At 38.3% G+C, this 15,705-nt stretch overlaps 1 protein-coding gene across 1 annotated transcript in view; it reads left to right on the top strand.

Annotated features, from left to right (window-relative positions):
• The window catches only part of COL28A1 (collagen type XXVIII alpha 1 chain), a 70,779-nt gene that overhangs the window by 29,646 nt on the left and 25,428 nt on the right, over positions 1–15,705 (top strand). The window contains exons 19-25 of the mRNA XM_074574737.1: positions 944–1,012; positions 2,014–2,085; positions 3,987–4,055; positions 5,527–5,598; positions 6,246–6,314; positions 9,087–9,155; positions 13,720–13,788. Coding sequence (XP_074430838.1) covers positions 944–1,012; positions 2,014–2,085; positions 3,987–4,055; positions 5,527–5,598; positions 6,246–6,314; positions 9,087–9,155; positions 13,720–13,788 — 489 coding nt within the window. The remainder of the gene's footprint in view (positions 1–943; positions 1,013–2,013; positions 2,086–3,986; positions 4,056–5,526; positions 5,599–6,245; positions 6,315–9,086; positions 9,156–13,719; positions 13,789–15,705) is intronic.

Below are 15,705 nucleotides of genomic sequence, written 5' to 3'. Positions count from 1 at the left end.
CATTGGAGACAACAATTCACTTTTGGATCTTTGAGGGAAAATCACCCATGTTATGAAGGTGTTCCCCAAATGGAGCATACAGCTTCTGCTTAGCATCAGCACTTGTGAATGTGGATTTTAGGTTCTAAATTAACAGAAATTTATAAACAAAGTATCTTTCAGACATATTTATATCAAATGAGTTTGGTGCCACATACACATTGTGTTCAAATAAAGCATTTTACCAAGCAACTTAGCTGTAAACCAGAGATGATTTTGAGACTTAAGGCCAGTCCCACCACATCTTCAGCCTGTCCTTTAGCCTTCCATGATCATTATGAGAAAGAACCAAAACCATAGATAGAAATACTAGGAGAGAAAAAAGTGCTTGAGAGTACTTAGTAGCTGACACTGCACCACAGAAGAAGGGAAAGTAGGAAGAGAACAGGAAAGTGGGGTAAACAATTACTGCTGTCAAAGCCCAAGCCTCAAGTGATACACTGTCAGGTGATCACCATAAGAGGAGAAAAAGGGAATTGCTGGAAGGAAGAATCATGAGAGTAAAACTTTCTCTTAAACAGTTCTGATTTTTCTTTATTTGGACTCACTTTTCATTCAGTGACCAAAGAGTTTTTGATATGGTGGTACAAAGTAAAAAATAAAATGTATTAAAACAAAAGGAGGAAGTAGGAATGATTCACTTAGACTTTCTGCCCACTGCAAGGTTAAATAAAATGCGGTCCTACAAGTTACTGAGGTTTTTAAAGAACAGGATTTTCCAGTTGAAAACTGCTTTAGCTGAAAACTTGACCACTTACTTAGAATCATAGAATATCTCAAGTTGGAAGGGACCATAAAGATCATCAAGTCCATTTCTACATGTAAAGCAGTTAGTGAAATAGTGCAAGTAATGAATGAAGCTAAATTGTGTTCCTCTGTTAAACAAAAGACCTTTTGTTACTAGGGTCAACCAGGTGAACCTGGACAAAAAGGAGAACCAGGACTTCCAGGAATCGGCGTACGAGGACTTAAAGTGAGCCTGTTTTTATTTTTAACTGCTCCTTACAGGGTCTTCTAATTCTTTGACTAAGTAGAATGGTTTTTTGGTATAAATTATCTATGATCAAAATAAGAAGGAATTTCAGTGACAGATATTCACTTAACTTCACAGTTTTAGCTTTTAAACTCAACATGCTGTGCTAGAGCTCCCACCCTTTCTCCTAAAATCATTATTGCAGGCATAACTGGAACAGAGTTTTCCCCCACCTTTTCTAAGCTAGTGAGGTATTTCCAAAGCCTGTTGGAAACATTACTACCTCTGTTCTTCTGCAATGATTTGGGAAAAAAAACAGGCTGTGTGACAGCAACAGTCATACTGCCCATACGTTAGAAGAGCAGTTCAACACTTAAAACTTTAACTTCAGCTGCCATTTTGAAGACCGTATACCATGTCCTTAATGATTTGAGTAGGGCTTCCAAAATCTTGGGTAAGGTGACACAGGCATCTTGGTTTTGGTGGTTCTTCCCAGGATTGTGGAAGAAGCGCTTGCCAGGACTAGTTCCTACAGGGACTATCCTATGGAGAGTTTCAACTCTTTGTGGCAAGTCTTAAAAGTAATGCCTAGACCAGTTTATACAACCAGCGAGGTATTAGTCTGCAGTCAGCAACCCCATTTAGGCATTTTAGGTTGACCGTTCCTTAAGTCCCAGATGTTTGGCTTTGCAAATAAACTACATTCATATCATATTGTTCTTGTGCACAGAATAACAAACTCACTGAATAAATGTAAATTTATTTAATACAAAACCAAGGTCGACGAAGTAGGTGGGAGCTTGGAAAGAAATTTAAAATACTTATTTTAGTAGAAAAAATTACTGGCTCTATAGAATGTTTAACTTACTGAGAATAACAACCTTTATTTGAGCAAAAATATTATATGTCATTAGTTAATATTTTAACACGCTGTTAGATCCATTTTATAGAATAAAGAATTTATTGAAGTATGCAGATGTAATTATTTATTCTTCTTAAAGGGAGACATAGGTCTGTCGGGACTCCGAGGAGAGAAAGGGGTGCAGGGAGATCCTGGGAAGTCAGGGAAAAAGGTAAGGAAATACATTTTACTGCATGTAAAAGAAAGAAGAACAAACCATTATTTGCAGGTATGCAGTGGCATGGAATTCATCCTGGAGGAGGGCACGTGCCGATACTTTTGCCAGGGAGAAGGGACTAGACTAGTTGAGATGTTTCCAACAAAATTTACTAACAGTGGCTACCATCTGAATCTACAACTGATTTAGCTGCCTGCCCTTTGTGGGCTACTGACTACTGTTAAATTTCATCATCTTCTTGAAGAACAGATATCTTATGTCTTTGGCCTGCTCCTTACAGCCTGTTTAGATTTTTCCGGACACCAAGAAGTCATGCTCAAATTGATGTGACTTAGGGGCATCTAGCAAGGTGGTGAGCTGTGGCTGAAACTGTCAGGCTGGTACAGAAACCTTCACAAACAGCTGAAACCAGAGTTGCTTGTTTCCAAGATTTTAAGAGAAACTCGGACACATTGGGAAAATAAGCATGAATTCAAAATGGTGGAGTTTAGAGGGGTGGAAAGCAGAGTGCCCAAAATAGTTGATTTAGAGTAAGTTAAATGGAGGCTTTTAATTTTACTCTTTCCAAACAGAATGAGCTGCTGAGTGAGCAAAACTCAGTGCTTTGGCTGATTGTTGAATTGCTGATGAGAATTCAGGCGCCTCCAAACTCTGCTACTGTAAAGCTCTTAAATGAGGGTAGCAGCTGGCCAACGTGTAGAACTGATGAACTGAGTAAGCAAATCAGCATTTTTTGACTGCAGGTCTTTAATCAGAAAATATCTGAATAGCTGTAATAAACGTCTATTAAAAATGCAGCTTCACATTTTTTTCATCCACAAGGGCAGTGCGAATACCAGTTTGACAAGCTACAGCCTGAGGCAGTAAGCCTTCCACTGTGGAAAAACATGTAGCATTTCTGTTGCTGTTTAACTATTTTTTAAAAATTTTAAATCGCCTGCTGTATAAGTGCTCAAAAATGAAGATCTCAGTGTATCAGAAGTGAAACATCAGAATTAAGATAAAATGTTGGGTTACAGTTCCAGGTGGCTTTTGTATTTGTGAATGCTGAGGTTTCTTTTTCTCTTGCATATTACCCTTACTCTGATGATCAACTTGGTGCTGTCACCTTCACTGTCGTAATTCATTATAAGTGAAAATATTAGTACTGAGCAGCTACCTTGGGTATTCAGAACAGCGCAAAGAACAGCTTGATGCCTGCACTGAGTGGCAGGGTGGTGTTATGGCAGTTATTTGCAGGTGTGAAGCCGTCTCACAGAAGCGGGATCCAGACTGATGCCTATCAACAGCAGCCTCTGTAATGCCACTTCCATCAACAGCACAAATCAGAAATGGATTTTTAAACTTCATTTTAATCTACTTTTCACTTTCATCTACAGACATTCTGATATACCAGTCTGACTTATGTTATGCATAAATATTTTGTAGATAACGTTCCTTAATAGACTGTTTTATGTGGATTATTTGTGAATTATTTGAAGTAATGTTTCTGGCAAATATTTGCAGCTTGGACTGGCCTTTGGCTACAGTGTTGCCTAAAATTTCTGCTTCTTAAAAGTTGTTTTTCTTAGAATCAGCCAGCTAAAACCTTTTCTGATAACTTTGCAAGCATTTCTCTTCCTCATATGAGTATATGCATGCAATTCTTCCAACAAAAGATTGATGAAATTATGAATGGCACTATTACAAATGCCTGTGAAAATAAGGAATATGAATGCAGGAGTCCGGAAAGGGTTTAAGACGACGGAATGCTTTATTTTTTGCAGGAAAAAATTCCAACAGATATTTACTGGCATGTTTGGGAGAAGTGTTTATGCAAGCATTTCTTCTCATAAGTCTATTGATTCAATAAAATTAGCTACATGAAAATTAATTAACCACCTAATCTCTGCCAGGGAGAAAAGGGAGATCAAGGTCCAAGAGGCCCGGAAGGACCCCCTGGCAAAGGAGATGTAGGCCAAAAGGTATGGCTTGACATGCACATGGGAGGAATACTGCAAACTTCAGAAGAGTTTATTTTTTCATTCATTACGTCTTAAGTAGCAACTATATTTTAACTGATTTTTGTTCAGTATATTCATTAATGACTGGATGATGGGACAGAGTGTATCCTTAGCAAGTTCGCTGATGATACCAAACAGGGAGGGGTGGCTGACACTCCAGAGGGCCGTGCTGCCACCCAGCGTGACCTGGACAGGCTGGAGAGCTGGGCAGAGAAGAACCTAATGAGGTTCAACAAAAGCAAGTGCAAGGTCCTGCAGCTGGGGAGGAAGAATGCTAAGCACCAGTATAGGTTAGGGGTGGACCTGCTGGGAAGTAGTTCTGAGGAGAAGGATCTGGGGGTCCTGGTAAACAGTAAATTATCCATGAGCCAACAATGTGCCCTTGTTGCCAAAAAGGCCAATGGAATCCTGGGCTGCATAGGGAAGAGTGTGGCCAGTAGGTCGAAGGAGGTCATTCTCCCCCTCTACTCTGCACTAGTGAGGCCACAACTGGAATACTGTGTCCAGCTCTGGGCTCCCCAGTTCAAGAGGGACAGGGAACTACTGGAGCGGGTCCAGCGTAGGGCAACTAAGATGACTGAGGGACTGGAACATCTCCCTTATGAGGAAAGGCTGAGAGAGCTGGGACTCTTTAGCCTGGAGAAGAGAAGGCTGAGGGGAGACGTTATTATGGCATACAAGTATCTAAAGGGTGGCTTGAAGGAGGATGGTGCCAGACTCTTTTCAATGGTTCCCAGTGACAGGACAAGGGGCAATGGGCACAAGTTAGAACATAGGAAGTTCCGTTCAAATACACGCAAAAACTTCTTTACGGTGAGGGTGACAGAGCACTGGAACAGGCTGCCCAGGGAGGTTGTGGAGTCCCCTTCTCTGGAGATTTTCAAGACTCGCCTGGATGCAGTCCTGAGTGATGTGCTCTGGGCAATCCTGCTTTAGCAGGGGACTTGGACTAGATGATCTCTAGAGGTCTCTCCAACTCTGAAGATTCTGTGATTCTGTGATGATTTAAAAGGATTTAAGAGAGAGTGATGTGTTCCTTAGCCTGAACAAGTGGAGCAAAATCAGACTATAAACATAAAGTTAATTGGGCAGTAGAAATTTCCTAAAAATTCAGTACAGAGTTTTCATTAAAGCTAGGAGGAAGCAAATTATCTTAGTATTCTGATAGGGAGAGAGAAGGAGCTAAGAGAAATTAGGTGACTAGTTAGATATCTAAATATGAAATTAAAAGCCTGGAAAGATGTATTAAGTAGACAGAGAGCTTTTATCTCCCAACTGGTTAAATTTAGGATAATTGGGGCACATTCTAGAACTGAGTGGGATTTCAGTTGGAGTGAAGCATCTAAACACCTTATCAGCGTGGGTTTGGTTATTTGTGTATGTTGTGAATGAGTCTTTGCTGTGATTGAAAAAAAAGGTTTGTTTTCATCAGGGTGACCCCGGAGAAAAAGGATCCCAAGGACTGATTGGTTACAGAGGAGTACAAGGCCCAGCTGGACCAAAAGTAAGCTTGTTCCTCCAGGGTAACCCTTCACTTCGTCTTTTATAAAATAATCTATATAATTTTTGTAATGTACAAATTTCTTAAGCATCTGATGCTTGGAGACTTAACAGACCGAAGGAAAAGCAGAAATATTTCCATCCTCTGTCCTGAATGACATAAAAGTCTAAAGGAGAAAAAGAATAGGTAAACGTATAATTACAGAGCTTATAGTTACGCATGGGCACTGAGAAGCTAAGTTAAAGTTGTCCAAGTGCTTCTAACCGTAAGCATTTTGCAGATTTTTACTTTGAAACATTAACCTTCTCTTATAATATTTTGTGAGTAAGTGTTGCTCTGAATAATAAGAAAATCAAAATAATGCAAGTGTTCTGATTATTCTATTGGCTTTGTAAGCTGGACACAAAAAATTATTTAAAGTTAAAAAATCAAATGCACGGTTCAACCAATAGTTATTTAAAACATGAAACTTGGACCAGCTTTCACAAGAACACTAAGTTGATTTATGTTTTTTCCCAAATATTGTCTATTTTGTAGATAGATCTATATTGTAGATATTTTTATAATACAAAGCTTTGAAAAAACGGTTTGCTACTTGTGCAGAAAGTGAAACTGTCTGTCTAAATCTAGATGATACCATTTTGTAACAGGGTGAGCCAGGAGAGAGAGGACCACCTGGTGTCGCTGGATCATCTATTCAGGGACCTGCTGGACCAAAGGTGATTATCTGATAAGTGTTTGCTGGACACCAGAGATTGGAAAATTTCTAGTGCACATTTCTGTCAAAATTAAAAGAATATAAGTTAAAGAAGTTGAAATTCCTTTTTGTAGTAACAAAGATGGCTGAATTTTAGAAATAAGGACTGAAAAGTACCAGAAGTTAACAGAGAGTGTTCGAGGGCCCTTTAACAGGATGCTGCACTTACTAGGTGTGATTGCCTCCTGAAGCCATTTGTTTAAAAAAATAATCCTTATTACATTTCTGTTGTGCTTTGGCCCCTCCTGTGAAATTAATCACTTTGAAGTCTTTTTTTTAATTTATTTTTTTTTTCAAATTTACTATGCATTTTGTTTCTTGGACTAAAGGTTTCCTGAATGTGTCAGTAAATCCCTGCAGGAATGTGTCTGTGTGTAATTCTAGGGAGTTATATGGTGAACTAGATGATTTTTTGGAGATGAATGTTTGTCACTTCCAAGTGAAGAGCTGGCCTGTAGATACTACTTTAAATGAAATGTCATATTACGAGATAGCTGGAGTTACATCCACCTCATTTTCTCCATGGGGAAAATGTACCTGAAATGAGTGAGACTTGTCCTGATGAGTAAAATAAGCAGATTCAGCTGCAGTAAAGCTAACTTTGAAGGTTTTAAAAACATTTGAAACTTCATTACCACCCCAGTTTTATTTTAAGACTAAAATAATTACTGTTTTTATAATACGTCAGTTAACTTCAACTGATGCTTTTCAGCTTGATGATAGGTTTAGGATAGGGAAATCACTAATGTACATCCTGTCGCTCTGAAGGAACTTCATCATCATTTTTCTTCTTCTTTAAAAATATATGTGCACATGCAGATGTCGTACATACTATGTATTCATCAGCCTGGCAACAGGACGTCACAGAGGGCTAAGATGTAGTTTGGACTTGTTTGTGGATGGAGGGGGAAGGAAGAAGGGAAAGCAAGAAGCTCCGGCTACACCTGGAGTAAAAATGCAACCACAGAGAAGAAAGGAGAGGATTGTGGGGTGCTCATAATCTCTTGTATTGGTTTAAAACCATAATAATGTGCCAAACTTTGTCAGGAAGACATAAGTGCCATGCTATAAGGCACAACTTGTATGAAGACAGGTTTCACTACACCAGTCTCCCTTCTTCACATTTTCCTGGTTACTGTGACATTTTTGAATAGACCAGTAAGTGAGCCAAGATTGTTCATTGATAAAAGTCATGCTGAAAAATAAGAACTTTGTATATGCTATTGCCTTTTTTACTCTGATTTTATTCTGTTCAGTACAGTTCATATCACTTTCATAGCAGACTGGCTATCCAAAATCCACTGAAGTCTGCAGGAGTTTTTCCAAACTCCTTACTAAATTTTAGATCAGGGCTTTTATGTGCAGTGGGTGATGCGAGAAAACAAGCATTTTGGGTAATTATAAACTGCAAGTTGATTTTTAGAAAATATACAAACTCTGTCTCTTTAGCTCCATAATAATTTCTCTGTTTAAACAACTATTTATCTGCTACGTTTCTTATTTATCTTATTCTTATTTATCTGCTGTGCTTAATAACACAGCAGCCTACACAGGTCTGTTTTCTCTCTCCACTGTGGAAAGTACAATGATTAGTAGTAATTGCGTTCTTGGACCATCCTGGTATCTGCAGTACTGAAGCAGATTCCCTGCATTAGAAATTTATAATCTGTCATGTTTTTCAAAGCTGGGAGATATCATGGTCTGAGGTCTTTTTAGGACATCTCTTAAGTATTTGATGTAGTAGTGGGTGATTGCTAGAATTCTTAACTCCTCGACAGCCATGGTTGTGTCCACGGGAAAGTTATTTCTTTTAAGCTACACCCACGTTTGGGTACTAGAGTTTTATTTCCCTTGACAATCATTATGCTGTTACTAATATTGAGATGGTAACATTAAGTAGCTGTCTTTCCTCATATTCTTTTCTCATGGTTCCAGCTGCTCAGTGGTTTTGATAGAACATTCAATCTGCATTCCCTAGTGAATGCTTCCGGAAATACTGCCTGTTCTCACTGGTGTTAAAAATTGCAAAAGTTTCACTGAAAATTGAGATTTTCTTTTTAAGATCCTTAATGTAAAGTAAAACATCTGCTGACATAAATTAAACAGTAGAAAGAGCCAAATTTTGCTCTGTGAAGGTATAGCATGAGGAACTTGAACTCTAAGCCTGATTGATTGCTTTCCAGGAAAGCCACTGACAGAGCTGAGATTACCAAACAGTTGTACCGGGTAATATTTGAGGAGAAACTGAAGTTTATTCCTGGGTCTTCAGTCTGTGGAGCTTGCAATTTTGAAGTGTTGCGCCACTGCATCTGTAGCCTTTCTAACCATATTCTCTATCAGCCTTGTCTTTGAGTTTCTTTGCTGTTCTCTACGTGCTCTGGTAAAAACAAGGTTATGCAGCCTTGCTCGTGTGGGCAAAAGCAGGCAGAAGCCACAGGTGAATATGGCCACTGAAACTGAATTACGATACTCAATCTTCAGTTGAAAACTAAAGCCGTCAAGTTATTCGTCAAGGCAGAACAAACCCTTTTGACACAGTTGCAGAGAAGCAGAAGTATAAGAGAGGTCAGAATGAAGGTAGTAAAAACTTCCTCTAGAAATACTGATTTCATATTGCCTAGCTCAATAATTGTCACTGTCAGAAAGAATTGAATTCTTGTTCTTTTCTGTAAATCTTCAGAAATTAAAACTGAAAATAATGACTATGTTTTTGGATTTGTTTCTTTTTGGATAGGGGGATCCAGGACCCAAGGGGCCACCGGGAGATGATGGAATTCCTGGAAATTCAATAATGGGACCAACGGTAGGAGTTTTTAGACACAAGATGGAAAATAAAGAAACATGAGACGTATGCAAAACTCTTGTGAAAATGTGGAAACCACTTGAACAACTTTTTCAGGAAAGTAACTGACCAGTTCTTCAACTTTTCCATCATTCCAGGTTAAGTCTATTTTTAAAAATAAACTTACTATCTTTTCAAAGAAGAAACACAAAATAGATTAAATAACTAGTCTAGTGTATGTCACCCTGCAAACTTCCCTGAGGAAGTCTTCATTAGGAAGCTAGCTCTTCTAATTCATCTCCACCTATCATTATCTCATGTGGTCTTTTATACCTCTGTATGGGCAATATGCTCTTTACTGAGTGTAAACTGAAAGGTATTAGTTATTTTAGCAGTGCTGTTTCAGTATTACCAACCTTGCACATTCAAAAACATAAGTAAGACCCAAAATAAAGAACTTCAAAAATAGATCTTTTGGAAGTACTTATTTGCATATAGGTTACAGAATAGGATTTACTTGGTTATATCCTGTACTTTTTTAACTTTGACACCGAGAACGGAGTACAGTAATCTGTAGCGGGATTGCTGTGCTCACTCTTCGAGCCTTCAGTGGCTCAATCTGGCAAGATCAACACACAAATAAAAGACCAGAGATAAAACTGAGGATTCAGTGGTAACACAGAGATTCCAGTCTTTGAAAAAGTGAGAGACTGAAAAATTCTCTGTAGTACACGAGTTCACGTAAGGCTGCTCGAAGAATAAGGTGAGACCAAGGACCATCCTTTTGTCAGTGGGAAAGAAGTTAGAAGAAAAGGATATATATTAATTTGCAAAGGATGAAATTTGTGGTTTTTTATCACTGCTGAACAGTGAAGTGACCTTTTCAAAGAATGGTTCTGTCTCTCTTGTTTCTTAAGTGGTAATAGTAGTTCAGGATCATTGTTAGGTACCTAAAGTTATGAGTGCTTTTCCTCCTTGCATAATGCGTTACAGTTATCAGCATGGAATTTTGTTTGATATTTTATCAACAAATTACTCAAATTTTTAAGTAGGGTTTTTCCTCAGCTCCTTGGAATTGCCTTTCGTTTAACTAATCAGAATAATATGGTGTCATTAGAAAACAATGCCACTCACCTTTCTACATTATTTGAGAACAAACTGAAAAGTGCAGTCCCTAGAACATATCCTGTGCCCTCTACTGCAAAAACTGGATATATTTCCTTTTATTTTGCAGCTATCACCTCTTCCACTCTAACACATTTTATGATCTCATATTGTACTTCTATCAGTCATGATCTGGATTGAAACTTTCTATAAGCCTTCTGGCACTTGTGATAAAGGAACAGTTCAGGAAGACCTCCTTCAGGTACCATTCTTGTGATCTCCTTTCCAGACTGAAATCAGGAACCTTCTTAGTGAACCTCGTTTTCTTCCACATTTACCATGTCTACACATAAAATGTTCCACTCAATTCCACTGTTTCCCTTCTTGGTAATATAGTTGATAAACTCAAATTCAGGGACCAGTTAGTTTCCGTGTACGTAACGCAATGCAGTTCAAAATAAAGTAACGTAACGCAATAACTTTTCTGTAATACAATCCTAGGAATACCAATAATGCTTTACTCATGGCTTGACAGACTTCTACCAGTACACCTACCAGAGAATGCTGGATAGCACATTGATCCACGCGCATTCAGTATCTTGTATTTTTTAATTTTGAAAACCTCTAAATTTATTTGTCTATAATCTAGAATGCTACTTCACTCTGTTTTTCATATAAAAAGAAGTGATGAATATTAGTTAATTGTCCGTTTATATACTTTATCATTTAGGTTTTGATTATGGTAGTTCGTTTTTTTCTTAACAATGACCATGGACACAAGATTTACGTTTATATTCTGGTTTGTTTTGTGTTTTTTTTCTTTGAAAGACTGTAGAAGCAACTATCTCTGTATTACTGCTTCAGAAAATTACTTTAAAACTTGCCCCAGAAAGGTTGGCAAAGAAGGGGAATTAATTCGCATGCCATCTGTTACATCAATGGCACTTGCCTTATTGCCAGTGCAGTGACTTAGAGTGAGTCACTGTGATGGTCTTTTCCAGGCCCCACAAAACTGTGTGAAGCAGTAATCACACAATTGCTCCTGAGCCATCTCTTGTGTATTTTTGATGCAGCTATTAAAAAAATTGAAATTAAATAATCTGGACTAGAGAATTGTTTCTTATAGCAGATTTGGCTGTAGATTTGACTTTAGTAGGTTTGTAGCAATGTTACTAATGGTGAAATCAGCCACTTGACAAAATCCCAATTCTTACAGAAGAGAATGTGCTAACATGTATTTGGTATTTACAAAGGTCTGCAAAGATTAAATGAAAACATCTGTTTGGCCATTTTTTACTGTAGTGGAATTAAAAGAAGTAAAAATAGAGATGAAGTCATGATCCATGGTTTCCTTTCTTGTTAAAAAAAATGTTATTAAACATTTCTAAAAGATTTCTCATTTTATGCACAATTTAAGAACTATGTATATTAAGAATGAGGAAGAGGTAGAATTGAATTTCTATTTTAAAGCTATTTATGAACTAGAAGCACACTCGTTGATTAAATTTTCACAGAACTGGATCAGAATTTCATCATTTGAAAATTAGGAGACATGAAGAAACATCTTCCAGGGCTGATGCAGTTTGAATCTGGTGGTCAGGTTGTGTTTAAAGTCTTCCAGTGAAACTGTCCCTTTGGACTGGAGAATAGGAGAAATTCATACAGGAGTGACCTACCATGTACAATTTTCTTTGTATCCCTATCCCAAATTCCATCTTAAAGTGGTTTCAGGATTACATCTTAACCAGAACATTGAGTCTACCTTGCCTTTCTTCATTCACTTACCTCCTAACCCAAAGTTGTGATATATATCTTTAGGAGAGCCAAAACAACTCTTTCACTTCACCTTGACAAAGCTAAATTGATTAAGAAGATCTGATTACTTGTGTCTGTGGTATGGGACAGGAAATTTGGACCTGAAGTCTGTTTTTGTTGGATGTCTAACTAGAATATGAGTTATTTTTTTCTCCAGCCATGGATACTATTCAGACAGACCTGCCGCTGAGATCTGAGCTGCTATCAGGATTCCATTCGTGGTTTCTTGAAGCATTATGTTATTGCAGAAATTTCCAGGCACAATGCACTGTTGAAACAGCAGTTTTCAGTCATTTGTACTTTCTTTTTTCTAGATATTTATTTTTACTGGAATAGACAGGGAGATATTTACTATTTGTATGTAATTATTTTCAAGATGATAAGTTATCTGTGTGTATATTAACAACTGATCCTCCAACACTCTGCAGGAGAGTCCATTACATTTCGTAGTTCTGTGGGAATGAGTGAAGGGTGTGCACTTCTCCCTGCATTGCCATATACATACCATGCTTAGGAGTGGGGTGGATGTGTGACCTACAGGTATCAATGAGGATTTCTGATTGGCAGCGCTGTCATTTGAACATCTACAGTACAGACTGACAGTGTATCTTGAGGGATACTTCAAAGTAATATGTTTCCTTTCTTGGTTCTGTGAAGAACAGTCTATTGCAAGCTCAGTTAATTTCCTCATTAAATGTCAGGAAAACAATCACTGGAATGAGGGAAGAGGAAAAGATTGCTATTTGCTTCTCTTCTGGTCGTCAAAGGAAGCATTGAGGTTTTGCAAAAGCACAAATCTTTAGTGGGAGTCAGTGGAAGAGTCAACAGAAGGAGTGATTGTCTCCTGATACAGAGCATTTCGGGCTAAACTAAGAGAAATTATATATTTCTTATGACTGGTTTTATTTCTTTCTTTTGCTTCTTTCCCTTGTAGAATGCAGTTTTGCAGTGATTACCTGAAAGTGCAAAGTGTGCAACATATGATAACTTAAGGCTGACATGTTATGTTTCAGTATTGCTGAATTCATTGTTCAAATGTCAGGACTTACCCCCAAAGTCATGAAAGTTTAACTTTTTAAAAATAAATTTAACTTTGTATTGGCTGAAGATAAAGCCAATGTTCTGAAGACTTCTCTCTGCAACTACAAATCTAGAAATTAATAATTTCCTAACGAGAACTCCTGTTCTTCTGAAATCTTAACTGGATCAACTGAAGCGACAATAAAAAAGCACAAAAAATTCTGAGCTTTGCAAACAAATTGCAACAGCAGGTAACTGCTATTCTATATTCAGAAAAAGACCTTAATGGTTTCCTTACATATTTGTTAATATTTGCTATATCATGATCATAGAATCGCCTAGGTTGGAAGGAACCTTTCAGATCATCGAGTCCAACCATCAACCTAACTCTGACAAAACCCATCACTAAACCATATCTCTAAGCACTGTGTCTACCTGTCTTTTAAATACCTCCAGGAATGGTGCCTCAACCACTTCCCTGGGCAACCTGTTCCAATGCTTAATAACCCTTTCAGTGTAAAATTTTTTTCCTAATATCCAGTCTAAACCTTCCCTAGCACAATTTGAGGCCATTTCCTCTTGTCCTATCACCTGTTATGATGATCCAGTTGCTGGCACAATGCTTGAATTACTATTTTGTATTTAGGGTAACCGGGGACCACCTGGACTACCTGGACCCCGTGGAGAAAAAGGCGATGGCCACAAAGGTGAAGCTGTAAGTACAAGTCTAATTCTGTACTTTGTGTTCTACAAAAAAAAAAAAAAGAATTACTGTACGATAACTCAATATTTCATTACTCAACTAAGTGCAATTAGTCTCCTCTTTCATCCTTTAGCTAATTTAAATATTTCATGTATATTTTCCTGTCCTAGATACAGTGCCAGTTCTACAGGCAGTTGGAACCATATCTAAACTGTTCTCATATCAGCGTCATGAAAGGGATACCGTGTAAATCCATAAAAATATTCATGGCTGCTCATACATGTTTAATGTTATCACTGCTTTGAATTCTTTTCCTTCCCTCCCTCCCTTTCCTTTACTGTTCTTTGTTCAAGATCTCCAATAACATCATCTTGGACAAATCTTGCAGCCTTCAATTCCTTGGTTTTTTGAAGATTCCTTCCCCTGCCTTGCTTTTCTGATTATTAGCTCCAGAGGGGGTTAATGCCTGAGTATTTCAGCTGGCACATTCCATTACAAGGGCATATCAACCTAAATTTCAGTCATCCAAAGCCACACAGACATGTTTGACCAACCTTTCACTAGAAAGTGAAAATACTGTTGCCATCCTTCAAACACCACATGTCAAACTTCCATTAGCACTTTTTTCTTTATGTCTAATCCAGCTTTATTTCAAACTACAACCACAGAGACACTCCCAAATACACTGAAGTGGGACCTGAGTGCTTCCAAATAAGTCATGGCTCAGCTCCAATTTCCTGTCACTCACGCTGAACCTGGGAAGATCCTTTGGGATCAGAATTGGTTCAGAGGGCATTCACTCAAAATTCCTGGTGTAATGCCATGTACGTGACAAATTTCACAGCACATAGGGACACTAAACCAGCTCGGGACTCCTTGGAGGGTCAAGGACTGCCAGTAACAGACCCAGACCCATTAAACAGGGGACATGCAAATAAATGAAAAAACCCTACTGTCATCCAAAACGAAAATGAAAAGCAAATGCAAAGACAATCATAAAGAAGTCATTAATGCAAATAGATGACTGATGAACTTTTAGTAGGCCTTGAAATGCCTCATAGGAACTGAAGTTTTAAGCTTTACGAGTTGATATGTGTTTAAACTATATGAAAAAGAAGTATTTGTAGATACAGAATCAAAGAGGTCAGTGAGAAGCTGAAAACTTTTCATTTCTAATTAATCAAAGAATTCAAGAGAAGCCTGGTTTGGTAACCATTGACTGATAAAACTATACAAATGCTGGTTGTAGTCTGCCCAGTCACAGGATGACAAAGTTACGTGTGTGCGCTTCCTGTGTTTCTATTAGTGACTAGACAACAAAAAAAAGAGCTTTGCTCTGCAGTAGTATTCCTGAAATCATGTCTATTCTAGGATTCCCATCTGCAACTGCCAAAAGAGTCATGCTTCTCTGCAACTCAGTCTCAGGCTTCAGTAAAAGCTGGTTGTTTCTCCCTACCACATGAGTATACATCCTTGAAATGTATGAAGCTTCTGTTGTGCTGTAGCATGCATCTTTCCGCTTCTCGGGCCACTTTTCCATGCCCCATGATCTGGAAAGACCAACTTCTTAAACCACTGGCAGACATGAACAAGATTTACGTAGCTAAGTCTCTGTAGCATGATGAGGCAAAGACATCTGCCCTACGAGTGCTGAAGGGGAGGCTGGGGATGCCTCCAACAGTGTGAAGAGCAACTCAAAGGGGCTGTGACGGATTGAGCGGGGAGTTCAAGAGAGCAGACTATCAAACACAAATACGCCAAAGTATGTTAGGGTTACCCAACCCCCAGATTTAGATGGGTTAGCTCTGGTATACAAGTTGTGTAATGTCTGCAGCGTATGAATCATGGAGCAGTGTCTGCTTTCTCACTGGTTTCTCTGAGCTGAGAACAACTTGGTTGTTCTTAAGTCAAGAGCTGGATGACTTTTCC

This window comes from Larus michahellis, chromosome 2, assembly GCF_964199755.1.
Source record: "Larus michahellis chromosome 2, bLarMic1.1, whole genome shotgun sequence".
Lineage (NCBI taxonomy): Eukaryota > Metazoa > Chordata > Aves > Charadriiformes > Laridae > Larus > Larus michahellis.
Note: the sequence above shows the minus strand (reverse complement) of the source record. Positions and strands in the feature narration are given on the sequence as shown.